This window comes from Geotrypetes seraphini, chromosome 2, assembly GCF_902459505.1.
Source record: "Geotrypetes seraphini chromosome 2, aGeoSer1.1, whole genome shotgun sequence".
Lineage (NCBI taxonomy): Eukaryota > Metazoa > Chordata > Amphibia > Gymnophiona > Dermophiidae > Geotrypetes > Geotrypetes seraphini.
In genome coordinates, this window is record NC_047085.1 from 357,150,587 (window position 1) to 357,173,405 (window position 22,819).

At 45.0% G+C, this 22,819-nt stretch overlaps 1 protein-coding gene across 4 annotated transcripts in view; it reads left to right on the forward strand.

Moving 5' to 3' along the window:
• Positions 1-22,819, forward strand: part of CTNNB1 (catenin beta 1) — a 224,098-nt gene that overhangs the window by 85,576 nt on the left and 115,703 nt on the right. For all 4 annotated transcript variants that reach the window (XM_033930447.1, XM_033930448.1, XM_033930446.1 and 1 more), the window contains 2 exons: positions 6,758-6,959; positions 20,934-21,078. In XM_033930447.1, coding sequence (XP_033786338.1) covers positions 6,758-6,959; positions 20,934-21,078 — 347 coding nt within the window. The remainder of the gene's footprint in view (positions 1-6,757; positions 6,960-20,933; positions 21,079-22,819) is intronic.

Genomic DNA, 22,819 nt, shown 5'->3' on the forward strand with positions numbered 1-22,819 from the left:
GGAACCATTATTTTCTCAGGCACAGTTTCCCTCTATTTCTGCCTTGCCTGGGTCCTTTTATTTAGGTTTGTAGGATTTGGACCTGGGGGATATACCAGTGGGTGAGCCGGATGACCCCATGGCTCTTAGGCTATTCCATAGAGAGAAACTAGCGGGTTTAATTATAAAGCTCTCCAGGGCTTAATCTCTCATGGCTGGCACGAGGAAACTACCCATAACTTTCCCTTTACATGAGGCCATGCAGGAGTTGATTACAGCGCAGTGGTCCATGCTGGAGGCAGGACTCTGGGTGGTGAAGGCTATGGTGCAGCTTTATCCACTGGCACAGGAAGAATTGATGAGTTTAATCTGCCAAGAGTAGATGCCCTGGTGGCGGCAGTCACTCTACTGGTTGAAAGAGGAATGACACTTAAGGATACTCGGGATAGGAAATTGGAGACATCATTGAAACTATTTTTCGAGGTATTTGCCCTGACTTTGCAGGTGGCTGTGCAGCTCCTACGCAGCTCGAGCTGACAAGCTCATTACTGACAGAATGGTTGATGCAGGTGCTCCGGTGCTCCAGAATTCCCGGATATTGAGACAGTTTGGTTTATCTGATGGATGCATTATACGTTGTCATTAGGACCTTGGCTAAGCAAATGTCCGTAGGAGTCGTCTCTAGGAGGTCCTTATGGCTCCATCATTGGGCGTCTAAACAATACCTGGTTAGACTTCCTTTCAAAAGCTGTTTGTTATTTGGTGAGGACTTGGAGAAGTTGGTTAAATACTACAGAGACTTAAAATCCCAACGGTTTCTGAACGATAGATTGAAGGGGTCCTTTAAGGCTCCCACGCCCTGCACTTGCTTCAGAGAGACAAAGCATTAATAGACTGGGTTTAACCTCTTTCAATCAGAAACCAAAATTCTCCCAGAAAACATCCTTTCATCCTAACAAAGGATCTGTCTCCCAGATGAATCGTTCTTAACCTACCCGTGCTGCGCACCTGAGCCCGTATGTCTTTGGAACATCTAGGAGTCCATTTCGATATTGCGCTGGGGAAAGTCTTCCTGCCAAGGAGCAAGTGCAAGAAGTTGTAGTGTCATATTCATCACATCCTCCAGTTTCCCATCCCGAGAGTATGGTATTACGTATAAGTCCTAGGGTCCATCATGGTGGTGACCTTGGAAGTGGTATCTTGGGCTCGCTTTCACATGAGACAATTACAGCAATTGCTTTTATCCCGGTGATCTCCAGTTTCTCAGGATTATGATCGACAGGCCTACCACTTAATGTCTTGGTGGCTGCAGTCGCAACATGCTCCAGGGATGCCTCTTGAGTCCCTAAACGGGATAGTGGTCACCACGGATGCGAGTCTAATGGGATGGGGGGGCACATTGCCTACATTCTTCAGCTTCACTGTTGGGTAATACCTCATAATGACCAGCAGATGGAAACTGAGACAAAAAACTTTTGGTTGTAATACAAGTATCTGTGCTTCCCCCCCTAATCTGACCAGTCTTCTCTGTTGCAGCAGGTGGTAAGATATTGCTGGCTTCCCTGAGTTAGTGTAGGCCTGTTGGAATTTGCATAGTGGCCGCCCTGTCCCTTTCTGGTGCCGGACAGAGCATGGGGGGGGGGGGGGAAGAAACCCTGTTTGGGGGTCTGCCCGACTTGGGGGTGTCACGTTGATGGGTCATGAGTTAAGTCCCTGCCCTCCTTCCTCTATCTCCCCATATTTTTTCTAGAGGTGCCTCAGCTGTAAACCTTGCCACTGATACCGGCAAGGCATATGCTTAGAGAGCCAGTGGAGTCTGTTCTGACAGAAAAAAAAAAAAAAATCCTGAGGCAGTGCCGGTCTGAAGGGAGCCTTCAGTGTATTGTACTGCTGTTTTATTGCTAACCAGCACTTTTTTTCCCTTAGCTAGGTCGCATATTTCGCAATGAGCATTTTAAAAGGGAAAAAGTGCTAATTGTGCTCCAGACATGAAGTCAATTCGGGTGGCTAGTGCTTGTGGTGTTCCTTTATCGGCTTCAGGTGTCAGTGTCCAGGGATCCCCTTCAAGTATCTCACAAGGCAGCTGAAGGAGGGGAATTCCGGGCTTCCCTCACCCATGCCGGTCAAGGAAATAAAGTTTTGCTTACTGCCGAAGCTGCTGGGGACTCCCTATCATTTGCTGCCGGCTTGCCTTTTTTAGCGGCTGGGGCGGGTCAGTCCTCTCAGCCACTACAGGCCTCGGGGGTGATTTTTTTCGGTGAGCTTGCTCCGATTTTGGTGGGAAGCACCTCCATTTTGTCTGCAGCCTCAGGTGTACTGGAGAAACAGGGGAAGGTTTCTACTGGGACCTCTGCTTTGGCAGTGAGTCCCATTTGGCCGCCAGGGGCTTGGGGTCCTGCTTCTATCTTGGGGGGGGTGGGGTGTCCCTCCAAATCTACTCTGATTTGATCCCCCCCCCAGCACCAGTTTCGTTCCAGTCTCCGCCCTCTATCGTCCAAGCGGCCAAAGATTTTGTGGGATGATAATTTTTGGCTCTGAGGAACAGTTTTCTCTTGATGAGGAGATGGACCTTTTGGGAGACCTCCAGGATCCTCTTGGGGGAACAGATGTTGCTGTTGGAGGTTTTTCGGTTCTGCCAGCTGGCGAGGATGTGGCGGTGGTGCGCATCTTTCAGTGGGAAGAACTACAGGAGCTTATTCTTCAGGTCTCCTCAGTGGTGTTTTTCGGGGAAGATGAGAAGGAGCCCCCACATGTGGTAGACCCCCTTGCTTCGGGGGATCCACTTGGCATCCTGCTCTTTTCATATGCATCACAATATTCGAAAGATTGTGCTTGCGCAGTGGATAGTTCCTGGGGTACCCTTTCATTTTGCGTGTTCTATGGCTCGCCTGTATCCGATCTCGGATATCTTGAAGTCACCGGTGGTGGACACGGTGTTTTCGGCCATCACAAAGCGGCATACAGTGCCTGTTGAGGGCATAAGTTAGAACCCCTCCTTAAAACAGAATTTTGATGTTTCTACCCTTGCGGTCGAAGCTGCGATGTCTGGTGGTCTGGTCGCTCTGACTTGTTTTCAGTGGGCCAAGAGTGTCCTTGACTGTGAATCTGATGCCTGGTCCTTGGTGGAGCAGGAAGTACCAAAATTGAGAAGGATGCTTGCGTCCGCTTTAGTATGATCTGCTTCAGTGATGGCCGCCCAGGTGCATGCTTTCTACTCTCCCATTCCTCTTTGGGGGTTGGTTTGTCGCAGTCTCTGTTGGTGTCTGCAGTCTTCTCTCCTGGTGCAGAGAGTGAGTCTGATTCAGCCCCAGTGGACAGTGCTTCTCTCGGACGCCAGTCTCCTTGGCTGGGGGAGCTCAGTGTCTCGGTCGCTCTGCTCAGGGCAGCTGGTCTGCAGATGGAGGCCAGAACCATCCATCTGGCATTTCTAGCATTCTAGACCCTGTTGATAGGCAAGTCTGTCCGGATCCTCTTGGAGAATGTCACGGTGGTGGCCAATGTCAATCGTCGGGGAGGAACCAGGAGTCTGGTGACGCAGGAGGTGGCTCTGCTCATGACCTGGACAGAGTCTCATCTTCGGGACATCTCGGCTTATCCCATAGCAGGAGTGGAGATTGTTCAGGTGGACTTCCTCAGTTGTTAAGTGTTAGATGCCAGAGAGTGGTGTCTCGGTCCCGCAGCTGTCGAGTTGGTTGTGCAGACTTGAGGTCGGCCGATCATGGCCCTGATGGCCATGAGTGTTAACACCAAAGTGCCCAGGTTCTTCAGGGATGTTCAGGGTGAGGGGCTGGTTGCTCTGCTATGGCCTTGGCCGACGGCAGGCATCCAGTATGTGTTTCCTCTGTGGCCGATGTTGGGCGGAGTTCTTTAAATTGCTCTGCATCCTGGTGGCCCTGGACTGGCCCAAGCACCTGTGGTATGCGGATCTGATTCATCTTCTCGTGGCAGATCTGCTTTCTCTGTCCCTCTCGCCCTACCTTCTGACTCGGGGCCCCTTTCCAATGTTCAATCCGGGTCCCTTTTGTCTTATGGTTTGGGGCAACGCCATTAGCAATTGGTCTAGGGGTGCTGGTGCAGGCATGGCAGTGACAGAGGCTGCTAGAAAGCCATGTTGTGATGCAGCGGGAGAGATGCCCACTGTTTTCCACCACAAACAACCCCCCCACTAAAGCGGCGGTGAACCCCCTTGCAGCGGGAGAGATGCTCACTCCTTCCCTGCCTTCAACGCTTCCCCCCCACTTACCTCTGTGTAGATGTATGACCGGAAGGACGTGGATTCCCTCCACTTTTCAGATAGTGATCTCCACTCTCTTGGGGTCCAGGAGGTTTTTCCTCTTATCGGGCTTGTGTGTGTTTGATGTATTTTTTAAGGAGTGTTTCCTTTTGCGCCTCTTTGCCTCACATCTTGTAGGTCTTGCAGCCTGGCCAGGCTTTCTCTCCGGCTTCAGCTTGCGGCTTTGTCCATTTTTCGTGGGCTGCTGCAGGGTAGACACAACATTTATTCCGGACATGGTTTGCTTTTTAAGGGTGGCCAAATAGCTTTGGCCTCCGCTGTGGCCTTCTGTTCTGGCTTGGTATCTATCTGGTCCTGTCCGTGCTTGTGCGCCCTCCCTTTGAGCCTCTGGGTTCCTGCTCGTTGAGGGACCTTACTCTTAATGGTCTTTTTGGTGGCTATTTCTTCTGCGAGACACGTTTCTGCACTGCATGCTTTCTCTTGTAGGCCTTCCTTCTTGGAGTTTTCTAGAGCACGTGTTGTGCTTCGGCCTGTTCTTTTCTACCAAAGGTGGTTTTGCCTTTTCATGTCAGTCTATGGTCCTCCTGGTTTTGGGCGGTGGAAGGGCTCTTTGGAGCAGAGGCAGTTGTGCAAGGTGGATATCTGTCGGGTCCTTCGCTCTTATGTTCAGCGGACCCAACCTAGGAATTCCGGAAGTCGGATCATCTTTTTGTCGTCCTAGCAGGACCTCGTAAGGGGGACAGCGCTTCCAAGGCTACCATTGCGCGCTGGATTAAGGAGACTATCTCTTCCATGTATCTTCTTCAGAATAAGCCTGTTCCGGAATTTCTCAAGGCTCGTTCCACTAGGGATCAAGCAGCTTTTTGGGCGGAGTCTTCTCTTGTGCCTCCATTGGACATCTGTAAGGCTGCGGTTGGTCTTCTCTGCATTCCTTTGTTCACCATGTGGCATTTAGGTACGTCGGGACGTGGTATTCGATGAACGTGTTCTAGTGACGGCCCTTCGGGGGTCCCACCCATGATAGATATTGCTTTGGTATGTCCCATCAGTGAAGTCTGTATCGGTCTGGAGAGATGACAAAGAAGGAGAAATTAGGTTCTTACCTGCTAACTTTCTTTCTTTTAGACTCTCCAGACCGATATAGGACCCCACTCTGTCTGTTCTTATGGGGGGTTTTCACGTGAAGATTTTGCTTTTTCTGCGGGTTCTATTATTTTTCTAGGGTCGGGGAGATCAAAGAACAACGGCTGTGGCTCGACTGGTGAAGCTGGGGGACATTTGCTGCAGTGGCCTGTTCTATGCACTTTCTAATAGCATACCTATATATTAGTTGTTAACTTCTGTTTGGAGGTTAGTTCATGTATATACTTTTTCTTAGTTTCTACTTAGCTATTCGGCAGACTGTTAGTTAGGGAGAAGGTCAGCTATTAAGCACCACAACCAAGAGTTTGGTCTGTCTCCACCTGCTGGTGAAGTATTACCCATCAGTGAAGTCTGTATTGGTCTGGAGAGTCTAAAATAGAGAAAATTAACAGGTAAAAACCTAATTTCTCCTTTACCTTGGTTAGGAATAGGCATGACTTTTTAGAGCCTTCAGTTGAGAAACTAAGAGACGAATAACTTTCCTTTGAAATTAAAGGTTCAGTTTGTCATTTGGACTGGTTAAGTTGAGGGTGATTTGAAGTTTTCTTCCTGTGTTTGATGCATCTCAAAAAACAAAAGCAAAAACTGCAGTAGTGATGTACAAGATGCCAAGTCTTTTTAATGGACAATCATAAGAAATAAATATCAATATAGTCATAAAACTGTTTTTATCCAAAAGGTTTGATGAACCCCGACCCGACATGGTCAGTGTTTTGGAGAAACACTCCTTCCTCAGAGGTCCTAAATAGTATCATGTACAAAATAACCTGATGGATAAACAGCTAACAAACTGTGAAAGCCCCTACGCAGTGCAGGACAAAAGCTTTTTGTACATGATACTATTTAGGACCCCTGAGGAAGGAGTGTTTCTTCAAAACATGGACCATGTTGGGTCCGGGTTAATCAATCCTTTTGGATACAAACTGTTATGACTATATTGATATTTATTTCTTATGATTGTCCATTAAAGACTTGGCATCTTGTGCATCACCACTGCAGTTTTTGCTTTGTTTTCTGACTTGATCTTTCACTGCAGTTTTGTTGGATTCGTTGTTGTTGCCTTTTGATGCATTTCGTACATACATAATATATATGGTAGTTGTCTTCTCATTTTTTTGTGGTGAGGGGGAGGCTAGACACTACTTTTCCTTTGTATCTTATTTTTGCCTGTTCATATTTGTGTTATAAGTGCTAGCAAACCTTCTTGAAATGAAAATTTTAAGTGTATAGAAGTGTATACGTGTAAGCTTCAACATGTAGTACCTTCTGGACTGGAATAGATTTCCTTGGGAAGATTTCAAGAACATAGATATATTCAGAATTGGGAGAGAATCCAGATAGGTGTGCCAGAAGCATATATGATGATGTGTTGTCAATATCTTTAATTTTATCTTTTTACAGTTCCCCTGTGGATTCTGTGCTCTTCTATGCCATTACTACCCTGCATAATCTTCTGTTGCATCAAGAAGGAGCCAAAATGGCTGTCCGCCTAGCAGGTGGCTTGCAGAAAATGGTTGCTTTGTTGAACAAGACAAATGTCAAGTTTTTAGCCATTACAACAGATTGCCTTCAGATTTTAGCATATGGCAATCAAGAAAGTAAGGTAAGAAATGCATGAAAGTGATTGGGGTTTATTGAACCATTCTTTTAAGTAGAATTCCAGAGGCGTTGTCTCTGCATCATAAATATGTAGGCTGTGATAATGTGTCACACTATCTTATTAGTATTTTGGATTTAAGGTCTGTATGGGTTTGTTTGGGGGGGGGTTTATTTTATTTTTTTTTTTTTTTGGAACTAGCAATTTAACTCCTGTTTTCCTAGCTTTCAACACTACGAACTTTGATTTGCAGCCACTTAGAATTGTGACTATGAATGCTGCCTCTACAACATCCTAGCCCCAATCCTAGTTAGTCTAGAATATTGAAAATGTCACTTGGTTATTGAACTAGGTCCTCTGCATCACATTGAGCTATTGGGCCAGATCCAAAATGAACATTTAAAATTGTAAGGGGAGGTGGTGTTGATCCTAAAATTGCTTTACATTCTATTTACATTTAGCTACTGTGTTTAATCTGAAACTGTCCTCTGCAGTGTTCAAAAGGAGCAAAATCAGCATCATTAGTAATTATTTATGGAGATAATACATTCCAACTCACCCTCCCTTCTTAAATATACTTAAACAAATGAGTCTTCAAGTCTCTCTGTAAGAATACCCAGCTTTTTATGCCTTACCAAGAAATGCATACAATCACCATGGTGCCTGGAGAGAAAGATACGAGGGTGAATCGGACATAAAGGCAACTATTAAATTATGCGATAACCAGAGCAGAGCTAGTGATGCAACATATGTTCTCGTACATTGCCTGTTAGATAATTTGTACATGCACAGTGCAACATTTGGTCTTTAGTCGTGTGGCAGCCACGAGGTCAGACACATGGATGCTTCATTCCAAGATTGTACCATCAAGAACAACGTTCAGTAGTGCACTTTCTTTGAGCAGAGGGAGTGAAACTTGTGGAAATTCACAATAGGATATTGACTCGGTATGGACATAGCATTGTGAATCAATGAAAGGTTTATGAGTGGGTAAAAAAGTTTTAAAGTGGGAAGAACAGGTGTAACTGACAAAAGTCATTCTTGTCGCCCATCAACATTGCTCACACATTGATAGGGCGGATGCTTTGATTAGAGAATACTGACAGTTTTGCCGTTTCATTTGATTTACTGAGAAATCATTTACATCTTGCTGCTTTTTGCTTTTTAACTGCAAACATCAGATTTTACTAGAAAAAAGTAGTGAAATTGGTTGAAATTACTACTTCAGTAAAAGTAACAAATATCTTGTACTTTTTTTTATAAGTAATATAATATTTACTTAAGTACAGTAAATTTGTTTTGTTTACTTAGAGGCTCATTTTTCAAAGTACTTGACAAATTACCATATACACCTCTGGTATAAATGCTTTGAAAATGAGCCCCTTAGTTACTATACAATTACTGATGTTAAAGTCCATTCTGATGAGCCTCTGCTCTCAACATGTTTTGCAGTTGGATTTGGACTTCATGCAAAAGATGAAGGGGAAATGAACATGGGGTAACATACTGAATTTTATGTTCATCTTTCAGATGGGGAATGAGAAGTTTGAATTGACTTGATTACTGAAAATGGCAGTATAAGTCTGACCCATCAGTTGTTTATCCTTTCAGTTAGGTGTCTAGGTGCAGTTAAAAATAAAAAGTAAGAGTAACCAAATGAAACAGCAAAACCTGAACAGGATTTTGCTATTACACACCATCATTCAACTGGATCATTTCATCTTAAATTTTGTTCAGGGAATATAGCCTGTGAATAGTGGAGTGGCCTGTGTGTATAAACTGGTTATCCCAAGGACAAGCAGGCAGCATATTCCCACACATGGGTGACGTCACCGACGGAGCCCCGCAAGCGAACAGCCTTGGAAAGCAAACTTGCTTGAAGATCTCGATCTTTTGAGTGCTGTTAGCAGCGCGTGTGCTTTCCTGCCCCGAACTAGGGGGCGCATCTCCTGTGAGGATCCTCAGTTCGTTTAATTCCGCGGAGACAAGAAGACACGTTTCTCTTCATCTCTGCAGCAATTTGCCTTCTCTTCACCGCGGCTGTTTCTTTTTTTTTCAGATAAGTTCAGTCGCTGTGCTCTTCTATTTCGTTTCTTTTTTCCTTCCATTTAAAAAAAATTTTTTGTTTCTTTTCTTTCTTGTTCCGGCCGGTGAGCCCTTGGGCCTAGGCCCAATTGCTCTTTCCGATCGACATGGACTTTATTTTTTCTATGTCCCCGGCCCCTTACGGGTTTAAACATTGTCGTCAGGTGCAATCGTGTGATTTTCGATCATCGATCCCCCACTGCCGCTGCTTCAAGTGCCTGGGTCTGACCCATTCCACCTGAAGATTGTCATCGTTGTTTCACTCTCACTCCACGGGCCTTTCGATGCCGGTGCGCCCAATTTTTTCAACTTTTTGGCGACATGGGAGCAATCTTCGGGATCCGGCTCTCGACCGCGGCGGCTGCCCTGGTCTCGAAGGCTTCGGACTCCGACAACATCGACGCCCACGGTCTCAAAGGCTTCGACCCTGGTTCCGGCTGGAGCTTCAGTCTCGAACGGCTCGACCTTGCCTCCTTTGGTGCCCTCGAAGACGGTGCCATCCGTGAATATCTTCCATAGGGTGTAAGTCTCCTGGTTCTATTTCAGGTGCCGTACCTAAGAATGCCACCAGCTTCACGCCCATCTTCCAAGCGTACCTCCAAGTAAGGAATACTCATCTTCGAGGTCGCCCTCTTCGGAGCGTACTAGCTTGCACCTACGAGATCAGAACCTTCTGTCTTGGTGCCGAGCTGGAGGACATGCTAAAATCTATCTTGACCACTCAGATTTCCTCACTTGGTGGCTCAATTAGTCCCGTCCTTGACCTTGCCTCGGGTGGATCAGCCTGTCTACCCACACCAGAGCTTCCAGTGTCTTGAGGCCGATCCCGGACTCCGAAGCTGAACACCTTCCCTCAGATTCTTCTCCGGATTCACCTCCTCCGAAGCCTCTGTCGAAGCATTCGAGACATCTTGCTTCCAAGCTTCGAAGGGAGTCTTCTGCTTTCGATACCGAGTACTTTTCTGCCTCGTTCTTCGAAATCGAAGCAAGGATTCTCGACACCACCGAGCATCGACTCGAAGTCCTTCTCGACCGAAGACTCCACCGTCGAAGACCACCTCGTTGAGACACTTCCTCCTCCGACTTCAACCCATTCGGTACCTACGTACACCTGGTACTTCTCCATCTAGGAGTCTTATAGAGAAAAACATTCTCTTACTCCACCACACAGTGCAGCTTCTTCTGTGACTCTACGTCTTGACTCAGAACCACTGTCAACATATTCCAGAGAGGCTTCTCCTTCATACTCAGCACTTCCTAAATATCGCAGTGTGTCTCCTGAGAAAGCATCTCTGATTCCAAATCCATTTCATTTGCCAAATTAATCTTTGATATGGGACAAGCTCTCAAACTAGATCTTCATTCTGATTCTAAATATTACTCCCTGAATATTTAGCAGATATGGAGCTTCCTCATCCACCTAAAGAGTCACTACATTTACCAATGACTCCTGTTCTCAAACAAACCTTTGTTCGTAACATGGAGACTCCTTATTTCCATCACCTGCCATTCCATCTAAATTGGAATCCCATGGAACAGTTCCATGTAAAGGTTATGAAAAGTCTCAACTGTTTCATCAATCCCTGGTAGTGGTAGTGCTTTGAAGAAGAAAGCACATCCTTCTAAAATCTACGCTTCAGTTCTTCCAGGCAGAGAAGGTCGTACCATGGATAAGGTTTGGTCGCCGTTTATACCAGAACCTCCATGATGGCAAATAGAGTTCCTTAATTATAGCTACATATTTACATCTTACTTCAACCACTTTCTGAAGATATTACCATCTTTTTACCCGGATATCTCCACAACTCGTCTTTCTGAATTCAAACTCATTCTCAAGACTCTTTCTCAATTAAGACTCCTTCATGTTACAAGCTTCCTATGATGCCTTTGAACTCTCTTCTCGTGTCTCTGCCTTTGCTGTGGCCATGCGTCATTTGGCATGGTTACGCATTGTTGATATGGATCCCAATCTTCAAGATCGATTGGCGAATCTACCTTGTCAGGGGGAACGAACTGTTTGATGATTCTATTGAAGCAGCTACTAAGCGTCTTTCAGAACATGAACGCTCTTTTGCTTCCTTCATCCGATCAAAACCTAAACCTACACCAACTAGAGGTTTTAAACAAACTCCACGTCGTTATCCTCAGGAAACGACATCCTGCTTTTTCCAGACCTCCTCCTCCTCGTCCTCCGCAACAACAGCGTCAGCAAAAATCTCAGACTCCGCTGCCACCAAACCAGCTCAGTCTTTTTTGACAGTCTCAGCCTGAGCATTCCAATTTCTCTGTTTCCAAATTCTCCCCTCCCCATAGGGGGTCGCCTTTCCAAGTTTTATCACCAGTGGGAGCTCATTACATCAGATCTTTGGGTGCTTACCATCCTATGAGAGGGATACTCTCTTTGGTTCCTCCAGGTGCCGCCAGATCGCCATCCAAGAGAGTGTCCTTCCAATCAGTTGCACCTTCCCCTTCTTCTTCAAGAAGCTCAGGCTCTTCTTTCGTCTTCGAGCTGTAGAGGAAATTCCTCTCACTCAACGGAACTTGGGATTCTACTCCCGTTATTTCCTAGTTCCAAAGAAGACGGAGGGATTTGCGACCTATCCTGGATCTCAGAGCTCTAAACAAATACCTTGTCAAAGAAATTTCGAATGCTCACTCTGCCGTACTTTATATTCACTGATGGATCAAGGGGATTGGATGTGTTCCCTCGATCTCAAAGAGGCGTATACTCATATCCCTATTCATCCAGCATTTCGCAATGTACCTCAGATTTCAAGTAGGAAGCCTTCATCTGCAGTACCGGAGTTCTCCCCTTCGGGCTGGCTTCTTTTCCAGAGTTTTCACAAAATGTCTGGTGGTGGTGGCTGCAGCTCTTCGCAACCAGGGTCTCCAAGTATTTCCATACCTCGACGACTGGCTCATCAAAGCTCCCTCTTTTTCAGGGGTTATTGCAGCGACCACAACAGGACTATTCTTTTTCTTCAAAGTTTGGGATTTCACATAAACTTTTCCAAATCTCAGTTGACTCCCTCTCTGTCTCTCCAGTTCATAGGAGCAACTCTGGACACTATCAATCTGAGAGCCTACCTTCACAACCACGTCAGGCCGCACTTCTTCAGATTTCCCATCACTTCCATCTGTTCCAGCACGAAAGATATGGTTCTGCTTGTCACATGGCTTCTACAGTTCATGTGATTCCTTTTGCCAGACTTCACCTTCGTATTCCTCAATGGACACTGGCATCCCAATGGCAGCAAACTGTAGATCCGCCATCTCGACTGATTTCCATAACTCCTTCATTGCGGAAGTCTCTCCGTTGGTGGATGCTCTCTTTGAATCTTTCAAGAGGCTTACTGTTCCACCCTCTTTCCTCATCAGAAAAGTCCTCACAACCGACTCGTCAAACTTACGCATGGGGAGCTCATGTGGACGGTCTCCGCACTCAAGGTCTATGGACTCCAGCAGGACCGTAGGTGTCATAATCAATCTGTTGGAACTCAGAGCAATATTCTATGCTCTCAAAGCTTTCAACATCTCCTTCACGACATGGTGATTCTTGTACGTACAGACAACCAGGTAGCCATGTATTATGTAAACAAACAGGGAGGGACGGGATCTCATTCCCTATGTCAAGAAGCTCTGAAATTGTGGGCATTGGGCAATTCTTCACAACCTCTACCTCAGATGCTGTTTACATTCAAGGTCAGCACAATTATTTGGCGGACAAATTGAGTCGTCTTCTACAGCCTCACGAATGGACGCTCAATTCTCCTACTCTTCGCCAAATCTTTGCTTGTTGGGGAAACTCCGCAGATAGATCTGTTTGCATCACCTCTCAAACTTCAAACTGCCTCAATTTTGCTCCCGCATTTACACTCCTCAACGTCTCGAAGCAGATGCGTTTCTACTGGATTGGAGGAATCAGTTCCTTTATGCCTTTCCTCCGTTTCCCTCTGATTCTCAGGACTCTAGTCAAACTGAAGTCAGAACATGCCACCATTGATTCTGGTAGCTCCTCGATGGCCAGGCAACCTTGGTTCTCCCTTCTACTTCAACTCAGCACCAGGGAGCCTCTCCTTCTGCCAATATTTCCTTCTCTACTCACGCAGAGTCAAGGATCCTTGCTTCATCCCAATCTGCAATCTCTACACTTAACATCTTGGTACCCTTTCTGCATAACAGACTTCCTCAATTTTCTCAGTCTGTTCAAGATATATTACTTGCTTCCAGAAAGCCATCAACTAGACAATGTTATGGCCAGAAGTGGACTAGATTTTCTGCTTGGTGTTCTACACGTCAATTGCAACCCATATTGTCCTCAATTAGCAATCAGTTTCTGGATTACTTGCTTCATTTGTCACATTCTGGTACTTCAAACTACATCTATTCGAGTCCATCTTAGTGCTATAGCTGCTTTCATCAGCCTCTGGATGGAAAGCCTCTTTCCTGCACATCCTATAGTTTCTTGCTTCATGAAAGGACTTCTGAATCTCCATCCACCGCTTAAACCACCTCCAGTGGTTTGGGATCTCAATATTGTACTTGGAAAGCTGTGTTCCTTATCGCCCTCACATCTGCTTGGAGAGTCAGTGAGTTACAAGCTTTGGTGGCGGATCCACCCTTCACAGTTTTTCACCATGACAAAGTGGTCCTCCATACTCATCCTAATTCTTACCTAAAGTTGTTTCAGAATTTCACATCAATCAGTCCATTGTCCTATCTGTGTTTTTTCCAAAACCTCGATTCTCATCCTGGAGAAGCGGCCCTTCATACCTTGGACTGTAAACATGCCTTGGCTTTCTACCGCCAACGCACTCAACTTCACAGAACATCTCAACTTTTCATCTCCTTTGATCTGAACAGGTTGGGACATCCTATCTCAAAGTGCACCATCTCCAACTGGATGGCTGCTTGCATTTCTTTCTGCTATGCTCAGGCTGGTCTTCCTCTGCAAGGTCGAGTGACGGGCCACAAAGTTAGAGCTATGGCAGCTTCTGTAGCTTTCCTCCGATCAACACCTATTGGTGAAATCTGTAAGGCGTGCCACTTGGTCCTCGGTTCATACTTTCACTTCTCATTACTGTCTGGATACTTTATCCAGGAGGGATGACCATTTTGGCCAATCTGTTTTGCAAAATCTTTTTTCGTAAATTGCCAACTTTCCTCCATCCCTTTTTAATTAGCTTGGAGGTCACCCAAGTGTGGGAATATGCTGCCTCAGTGTTCTCCCCAGAAATTTTTTCCAGCCGGGGGGGGGGGGGGTGGGGAAATTAGGTAGTGGGGAAAATTAAATGTATACTATTTTTATTAGTTAATTATTATTATTTTCCAATGCTCGATATGACTTCCTTTTTTAAGGTTTGACACTTACTAAATTTAAGAAGTAATCCAATTCTAGACGTGAATAATTAGATATTCATCCTCTTTCAAATAGTATAGAGGTTTATAAAAGGGAAATGCGTTAATGAAGTCATTAGGTTCACTCTAACCATTTATTTCTGCATGAATTTAAAACAACTAAAAAAAAAAAAGATAAATATAGCTCATCCAATCATACAAGAAATGGCTGTACAACACCTCTAATAATGTTTTGATCACTAGGTTCCTTCCTGAGGTCTCACTGAGGATATGAAATAGATGCTATCCCCACTTCCAGACCTCTTCCACATAATTTATGCAGAGGTGTTACTGAGCCTTGAAGGGCACCTGTGTGATTGATCTTTATCTGCTTCTTTTTTATTTTGCTATACTGCAAAGTAAGAGCTAGGGCATAAACAGTATAGGTAAAGATGCAGGTAATAATTAGCAATGTATAAAAATATTTTATTTTTATTTGCTTATAATGTCATTTGAAAGCTGCTTGATGATAATACAACTTTAATTTAATTCTTTATAATGGGTGTGTCCTGTGTGTTGGGAGGGACAACACCTATGTCAACAATAAAGTTAGAATAGGGTCATTAAATCCAGTGGTGTACCTAGTATATATGACAGCCAGTGCTAATCATTTTTTTAACAAACCCTCTCTATATTAAAAAAAGATATTTTTTAGTATAATCCATGAGTCACACAATTAAGGGTGCATCTAGGAAAATGCAGCATCTTAAACACTGCAGTGAGCACGATAGCACCAACACACGCATTGTAAAACTAAACAAACCAGGATCCTACACAGTCAATTGATCCCGTAGTCGATGCTAACAGAAAACCATGTCCTTTTCATACACACAGAACACAGATACACCCCTCGCCCAATATGGAATAATCACAAACTAAAAATAGAAATATGTAGACAAAAGTTAAACTGAACCAAGAAACCAGACTCTGCATACAATGCAACACCATAGAAACAGTGACACATGTCCCCTAATACTGTGCAAAATATAAAGACAGTAGATGTAAATTTGAAAAAAACTTCTACATAAGTCACCACTTTACAAATTAACAAATAGAAATAAAATAATGAGAAATATGAAAATACCATTTTATTGGACTAATCCATTTTTCAATTAGCTTTCAGAGGCCAAATCTTTCTTCAAGACAGTACAGTATACAGCTGTTATGGTATCCTGTCCTGACCTGAGGAAAGGGGTTTATTCCCCCCCAAATTGCCTTATTTCCATTTCCTATTGATAAATTTTAATCAATACAGTTACAATACTACTTGATTCTACGTAAAGCAACAAAAATATTTTTTTTCTACCTTTTGTCGTTTCTGCTTTAGTCATCTTCTCTTCACTCTCTTCTTTCTATTTAGCATTTGTCCTCGCTCCCTTCCATGCAACATCTGTCCTCTCTCTTTGCCTCTTCCACCCTGCCTCTGCCCTCTCTCATCTCTCTACCCCTTCCATCTACTGTCCACCCTATCTCTGCCCCTTGCATCCACTGTCCACCCTTTCTGCCTTTTCCATCCAGTGTCTGCCCTCTCTCTGTTCCATATGGTATCTTCCCTCTTTCTATGTCCCTTCAATAAACTCTATATCCTGTGCCCTTTCTCTCCTTTGTACATGATTTATTTCAGCTTCAACCCCTCTCCATTTTTTGTCTACACCCTTCCCCTATGCTCTGGCATCTCTCTCTTCTCCTTTCCTTCCTTCCCACTCCACCCCATGGTCTGACATCTCTATCTCCTTCCCTTCTCTCCCCCCTCTCCAGTATCTGCCTCCTGTCTTTCCCATTTGGTCCAGGCTTCTCTCTTTCTCTCCGTCTTTCTTCTGTGAGGAGATCATATTGATCTTGAACACTGAATAATTCTTCCACATTCTCCATATCACTGTACTGTAGTCTGGTCCAGCAGACTGCTTTGGCACTATTACATGGGTAATAGTAAATTCATTATGCATCAGCTTTCCACACAGAATGCCACAAGTCTCTATTTCTTCAGATGTGTTTACATCTGCCAGCAGCAGAAACTTGCGAGACAGATCCCTTGGCAATACTACACTTCGGAGCCCTTTGACCATCTGGTTCTGTATGGCTGCAGGCTTTAAAGCTCTGTTTACTGGAGGAGACTGTCCAGCATACATAGTTGCATCGCTCTTAAGGATCTGATCAGAGATTACATTAGACAAGGTAGTATTTTTAGGCATGGAAAAACAGGACATGTTCTCCTCAATCTGCTCAGATGCCCTTTAATGTTCATTTGATCTCGTGCTAAATCTTGCCTCCTGAGCTGATCTTCAAAGGAGAGCGGAGTGAGAGCCATATCGGCAGTGAGATCCGTTTTGGGCCGCATGTTGTGCAGGGCTGGACTAAGGCAAGTTGTAAGCTTCCTTCTATCGCTGACCTAACTTCCATAAGTCAGCAACGGAGGGAAGCTTACAACTCGCTGCTCTCGCTTGCCTTCGGGCCTTCCTCATTGCCGGGTCCTGCCTTCACGGAAACAGAAAGTAGGCAGGACCAATGTTCCCTTTAAGGATTGATGAGGTGATGTGCAAAAAAAAATATGCATGAACGACAAGTTACATAGTCCACAAATTTATGAGCAGGCACGGAGGACGCATTTTTAAACAAATGTAGTTTATCCTTGTACTTCCTTATGTATTTTTAATCATCTATGGATATGTTTGTATGTTTATTGTTCAAATGGTTTTTATTTATTTCCCAAAATTTATTTTTGTTATACACATTGAAAATATTTGATATTGCGTTTAAATCAAAATCTCAATAAACTTGAAACGAGTGCCCATGAGATTGTGGGAGGGTTAAATACTCAAAACTTAGAAGAATAACAATTTACTTAAAGTTTTTGCTTCGCCAGCTTTCTGGTATCTTTACATAATGCAGTGGTGTACCTAGCATATGTAACACCCAGGGCCCATCATTTTTTGGCACCCCCCCCCCATCTGTACGAAAAACATGATTTTTAGTAACAAGCCACACGTCACACATGAGTACCTAGGAAAAGGCAGCATCTTACATATTGCAGTGAACAGTACATCAATACACCCATTGTAAAACTAAACAAGCCAGACCAGCACAGATCAATCCTACACCGTCAATCCTAACAGAAAACTATGTCTTCGAACACACAGAACACAGAACACACCTTCGCCTAGTATGGAATATGTAATCACAAACTAACCCCTCCCTCTTTTACAAAACTGTAGTGTGGATTTTAGCTACGGAGGTAACAGCTCTGATTCTCATAAAATTCTGAGCATCAGAGCCGCTACCACCACGGCTGGTGCTAAAAAACGCTTCACAGTTTTGTAAAAGGGGGGATAAAAATAAAAATACATAGACAAAGGTTAAATTGAACAGCAAGAAGCTGGACTCTGCATACAATGCTTCACAGAAACAGTGACACATGTCTCCTAAAGCAATAAATAAATAGAAATTTAGTTTGCCTAAAACCAATGTGGATTGAATTGTAGAGCAATAAAAGTTTTTGGGGAGAAGTTAATAGTTGCATTCATTGTAGTATGATACTTTTGCTTTCTACTCAAAGTATTGGGCAATTACTTTTTTACTTTAGTAAATGTTTTAATGTGTTTTTTTACTGTACTTTACACAAGTATTAAAGACCACTTAAGTACCTTGACCAAGTAAATTACTGCTTAAAATCTCCAAGCACATTCAGCCTTTACTAATCCCTTTGTCTTGGAATTCAAACAGACTTGGTATAACCTGAACCATACAAAAACTTAAAACTTTCCTTCCCTTCTCTGAAAGGCATCACCTCTACTGGCAAACTGAGGAAATCTCTACTTTTCAAATAACTGATTTTATGGAATAATAATCTTGAGTTGAGTCCTAGGCTCTTTTTCAAATATTTTGCAAACATTTGAAAACCTGGCTATTTTCAAAATTGTAAATCCCAATCTTTCCATTTTATCTTTATCATTATTAATCTTATTGTAAACAGAGTCAAGCTATCTGTATAGAGAAGACACGTTCTATAAATTTAAGGTTTAATTTAGTTTAGCCTATTTAACTCCACAATTACCGTATTTTCACATAGATAACGCGCACCCGTGTAAAACGCGCACATGGGTATAGCGCGCGGGAAACACACATTTATGTAAAGAAATTTTTATATACCGCGCATGGCGCCCCGACTCTCCTTTCACCCGCCCCCGACTCTCCTTTCACCCGCCCCGACTCTCCTTTCACCCGCCCCGACTCTCCGTTCACCCGCCCCGACTCTCCGTTCACCCGCCCCGACTCTCCGTTCACCCGCCCCCGACTCTCCGTTCACCCGCCCCGACTCTCCGTTCACCCGCCCCGACTCTCCGTTCGCCGCCCCCGACTCTCCGTTCGCTGCCCCGACTCTCCGTTCGCTGCCCCCGACTCTCCTCTGGCTGCCCCTTTTTGAAGTCCTGTCCCCCCCTTGAAGGTCTGCCTGTCCCCCCTTGAAGTCCTGTCCCCCATCCTGAAAGCCTGAATGCCCCCCCTCCGACGCCCGATTCATCATCTGGAAGGAACGCTCGCACCCCCACCGCTCGCACTCTACCCCGATGGAACCGCTCGCATTCCCACCCGATAGAACCGCTCGCACCCCCCACAGCCTCCCCCCCCTCCCCCATGGAGAAACTGTCTACCTTGGTTTCCGGATGCCAGTGAGCCCAGCTGCTTCCTCTGCCGGCGCTCCTGCCCCTTCTCTGAGCCCTGCGCTACGCTGCTTCCTCTTCCGGCAGTCCGCCCTTTCTCTGACATCAGAGAAAGGGCGGGACCGCCTGAAGAGGAAGCAGCGCAGCAGGGCTCAGAGAAGGGGCAGGACCGCCGGCAGAGGAAGCAGCTGGGCTCACTGGCATCCGGAAACAAGGTAGACAGTTTCTCCATGGTGGGAGGGGGGAGGCTGTGGGGGTGCGAGCGGTTCTTCAGGTGGGAGTGTGAGCGGTCCATCGGGGTGGGAGTGCGAGCGGTGGGGGTGCGAGCGGTCCTTCCGGATGATGAATCGGGCGTCGGGCGGGGTGGGAACTTTGTAAAAAAAATTTTTATATAGCGCGCTCACGCGTATGACGCGCAAGGTTATGCACGGTTTGTAAAATCGTGTATAACGCGTACGTTATATGCATGAAAATATGGTACTTTACCAATTACCTGTGGCAGTCATTTACACTATAGATAGTAAGTAGCAGAACAATGAACATTTTTTGTCCCAGACAATGCACTAATGGACCCTATGTACTGAATTTAAAGATTGGGCTTGTAAACTTTAATGTGATTGTGGTTTAGTTTGCCAGGTTTTTAGTTAGGTAGTCCCTGGGTTAAGAATGGGTTCGGTTTTTGTTTTTAACCGTTAAGTTGAAATTGTATGTAACTCGGATCCTAGTATTCTTCTCACCTTCACCTCCTTGAGGCCCCACCTTCACCTCCTTTTCGTCCATCCCATCTGTTTCCTCTCCACCACATCCAACATTACTCCCATGCAATCTCTACCTCTCACTGCTCTCCCACCACCATGTCCAACAATTCTTTCTTCATCTCCCCATGTGCACCATTTCTTTCCCTCTCTGACACCCCAATTCTCACTTCCTATTCCCTCTCCCACCTCAGTATATCTTTTCCTCACTCCCTCCATTCTTCCACCCAATGGCTCATGCACCCCTCTCTCCTTCCCTTCATTCTGTGTCCCAAGTTCATGCCATCTCCCTTCTTCCTTCCATCATTTGTCCGAAGTTTGTGCTCTGTCCCTCCTGAGTCCCAACGTGCCTCTATTCTTTGTCTCAAGTACGTGCCTCCCTCTGGCAGGTGTTTACCTTCTGGCCGGCTCCCTCCTTCCTGCTGCAGTCATTTCTCTGAACAAAGCCTTGGGTGGCTACTCCTAGGCACAATCTGCTGCTGAACAAGAAGCCTTCCCTCTGACATCAGAGGAAAGACTTATGTCTCAGCTGCAGGATGCACGTAGGAGCTGCCTCCTAAGACTTTGTGCAGAGAACAACTGCAGCTGGAAGGAGGAGGGAGCTGGCCAGAAGGTAAACACCCATGAACGGCAGCTCCTATGCGCGTCCTGTGACTGAGCTGGAAGCCTTCCCTCTGACGTTAACGAAGCTTCCTCCAGCGTCGGAGGGAAAGGCTTCCGGCTCAGCCGCCGCCCATGGCTTTGTGCAAAGAAATGACTGCGGTAGGAAGGAGGAGGGAGCCAGCCAGAAGGTAAACACCCGCCGGAGGGTGCTACATACTTGAGGAACAGAATGAAGGGAGGGGCGTATTGGGACTTTGGAAGGAGAGGGAGAAGGGTGCAATGGGACACTGAAGGTAGAACAAGACCCCTGTTAATAAGTACAAGTCCGCAAGTTGGATGTTCGTAAAACAGGGATTGCCTGAATTTGTAATATAAATAGGCCTGGTGCACAGTGGGAACAAATTGTTTCAAGAACTGTTTAGCATGTAATGCTTTAGTATATTGATGATCACATATGCTACATAGTGTGCGCTTGTTTATTTTAGCTGATTATTCTGGCCAGTGGTGGGCCCCAAGCTTTAGTAAATATAATGAGGACTTACACCTATGTAAAGCTGCTGTGGACCACAAGTCGTGTACTGAAAGTGCTGTCAGTCTGCTCAAGCAACAAACCGGCCATTGTTGAAGCTGGTAGGGTACTATATATACCATAAGAAATCCTGCAAGAGTTTGATACTAACTTTTTAATATGTCACATGTTTAGGTCACAAAATTTCTTTAGTTTTCTTTAGCTTTTTGGTTCCAGGCAGAAATAGCAGGAACAGCAGGACAATTTCTTTAGCTGGGATCAAAGGTGAACATGAGGATGCTTTCTAGTAGTTAGCACTCTTTCACATCACGTTCCCCGACTGTTAAGCTGGTGAATATTGTTATTTGCAAAAACTTCCCCTGATTGATAAAGCCATACCATAGTACTTAGTATAATAGAGAGAACTAGCATACACCTGATAAGTTGTTTCATTGTATTGCTTTTTTATTAAGTGATTTTGTGAGGCTTGGAAGGCATATTAAGTCATAAAAATTTTGTGTTATATTTACCACTGTTATTTTACTAAAACCATGTTTATAAGTAAACTTCCTGAAAACGACTCAGATGAAGGTAGTAAACTAATTCCTCTTCTCCAACCAGTTCAAATGCCTGGGTTCATTCTCTCCAACCTGCAGGTGGACAGCATTACTGCTTTGCCAGCATCACACTATAAATAAAATCCTGTGTAGCCTCAACATGTCTGTATGTTTCTAGTAGATGATAGCAAGCAGACTTGCAAAGCTGGATTTAGATAATGCATCCAATATTGAGATATCTAATATTAGGATTGATCTAGTCATTCTAGAGCAATGCTGAGAGCAGGAGCTGGTGAGCCTGATTAACCAGCACCAGCAACCCTTTGGCCCCAAAGGTGGACCTCGGCCCTTTATTGTCTCCCTCTCCAAAAAAAAATTAAACAAACATTTCTCATTCATGCAGAAAAATTTCTTGTAACAATCCCATTCTATTCCTGGACAAGTAGGTTATGCATACCATGTTAAACTGCTTTGTAGGAAGCCTCATTTACATAATTTTTTCTGATCCTCCCCTCTTACCTCATGACTGCCCTCTGGTCACAAGTTGCTTTCTATAAGCGAGACAGTAGGAGCTAGTCTCTTCTGCTCATGTTTGTTTTTTCCTTCTGCTTAGTATTTTTACGCGCTTATGTGTACTTGTGCTGCAGAGATTCCCCAGAGACAGCTCCGGTTGCGTGAGATCGCAGACTTAGCAGGTTGGCTGCTTCCAGGGGGTTTGGCTGCTTTGCTGTGCACCTCCTGGACATCCTGCACTTTCAGATCAGGAGCTCATGGACCGTTCCCTTGGGAAACTGGCCCACCTCAGGTTTGTCTGCAGGCTACGTGGGCTCCATGGAGGTATGTCCTGTGATAGTGCTGCCTGATTCACGATTCGAATAGGTTCACCGATTCAAATCAGGTGAATTGATTAGAATCGGTTCGTTTTTATTAAAAACCGGACTCACCGATTCAGCTGCAAGACGAGTTCGGGCTATTTTATGCTGCCGGCCGCCAGGACTCATTCCTATCTAATGTAACTTCCGGTTTTTGCGAAACCAGATGTTACATCGGAAGAAACGAAAGGAGTGGGAGAGTCAAGCGGCGAGTGAGCGGACCTCGTGCAGCAGGACCTCGGCACTCGGCGAGCAACAAATACTAGTTTTTGGCTGGCTCTTTCATAAGAGCATAAGCAATGCCTCTGCTGGGTCAGACATGAGGTCCATCTTGCCCAGCAGTCCGTTCATGCGGCGGCCCAACAGGTCCAGGGACCTGAGCAGTAATCCTCTATTTATACCCTTCTATTCCCTTTTCCAGCAGGAAAAATGTC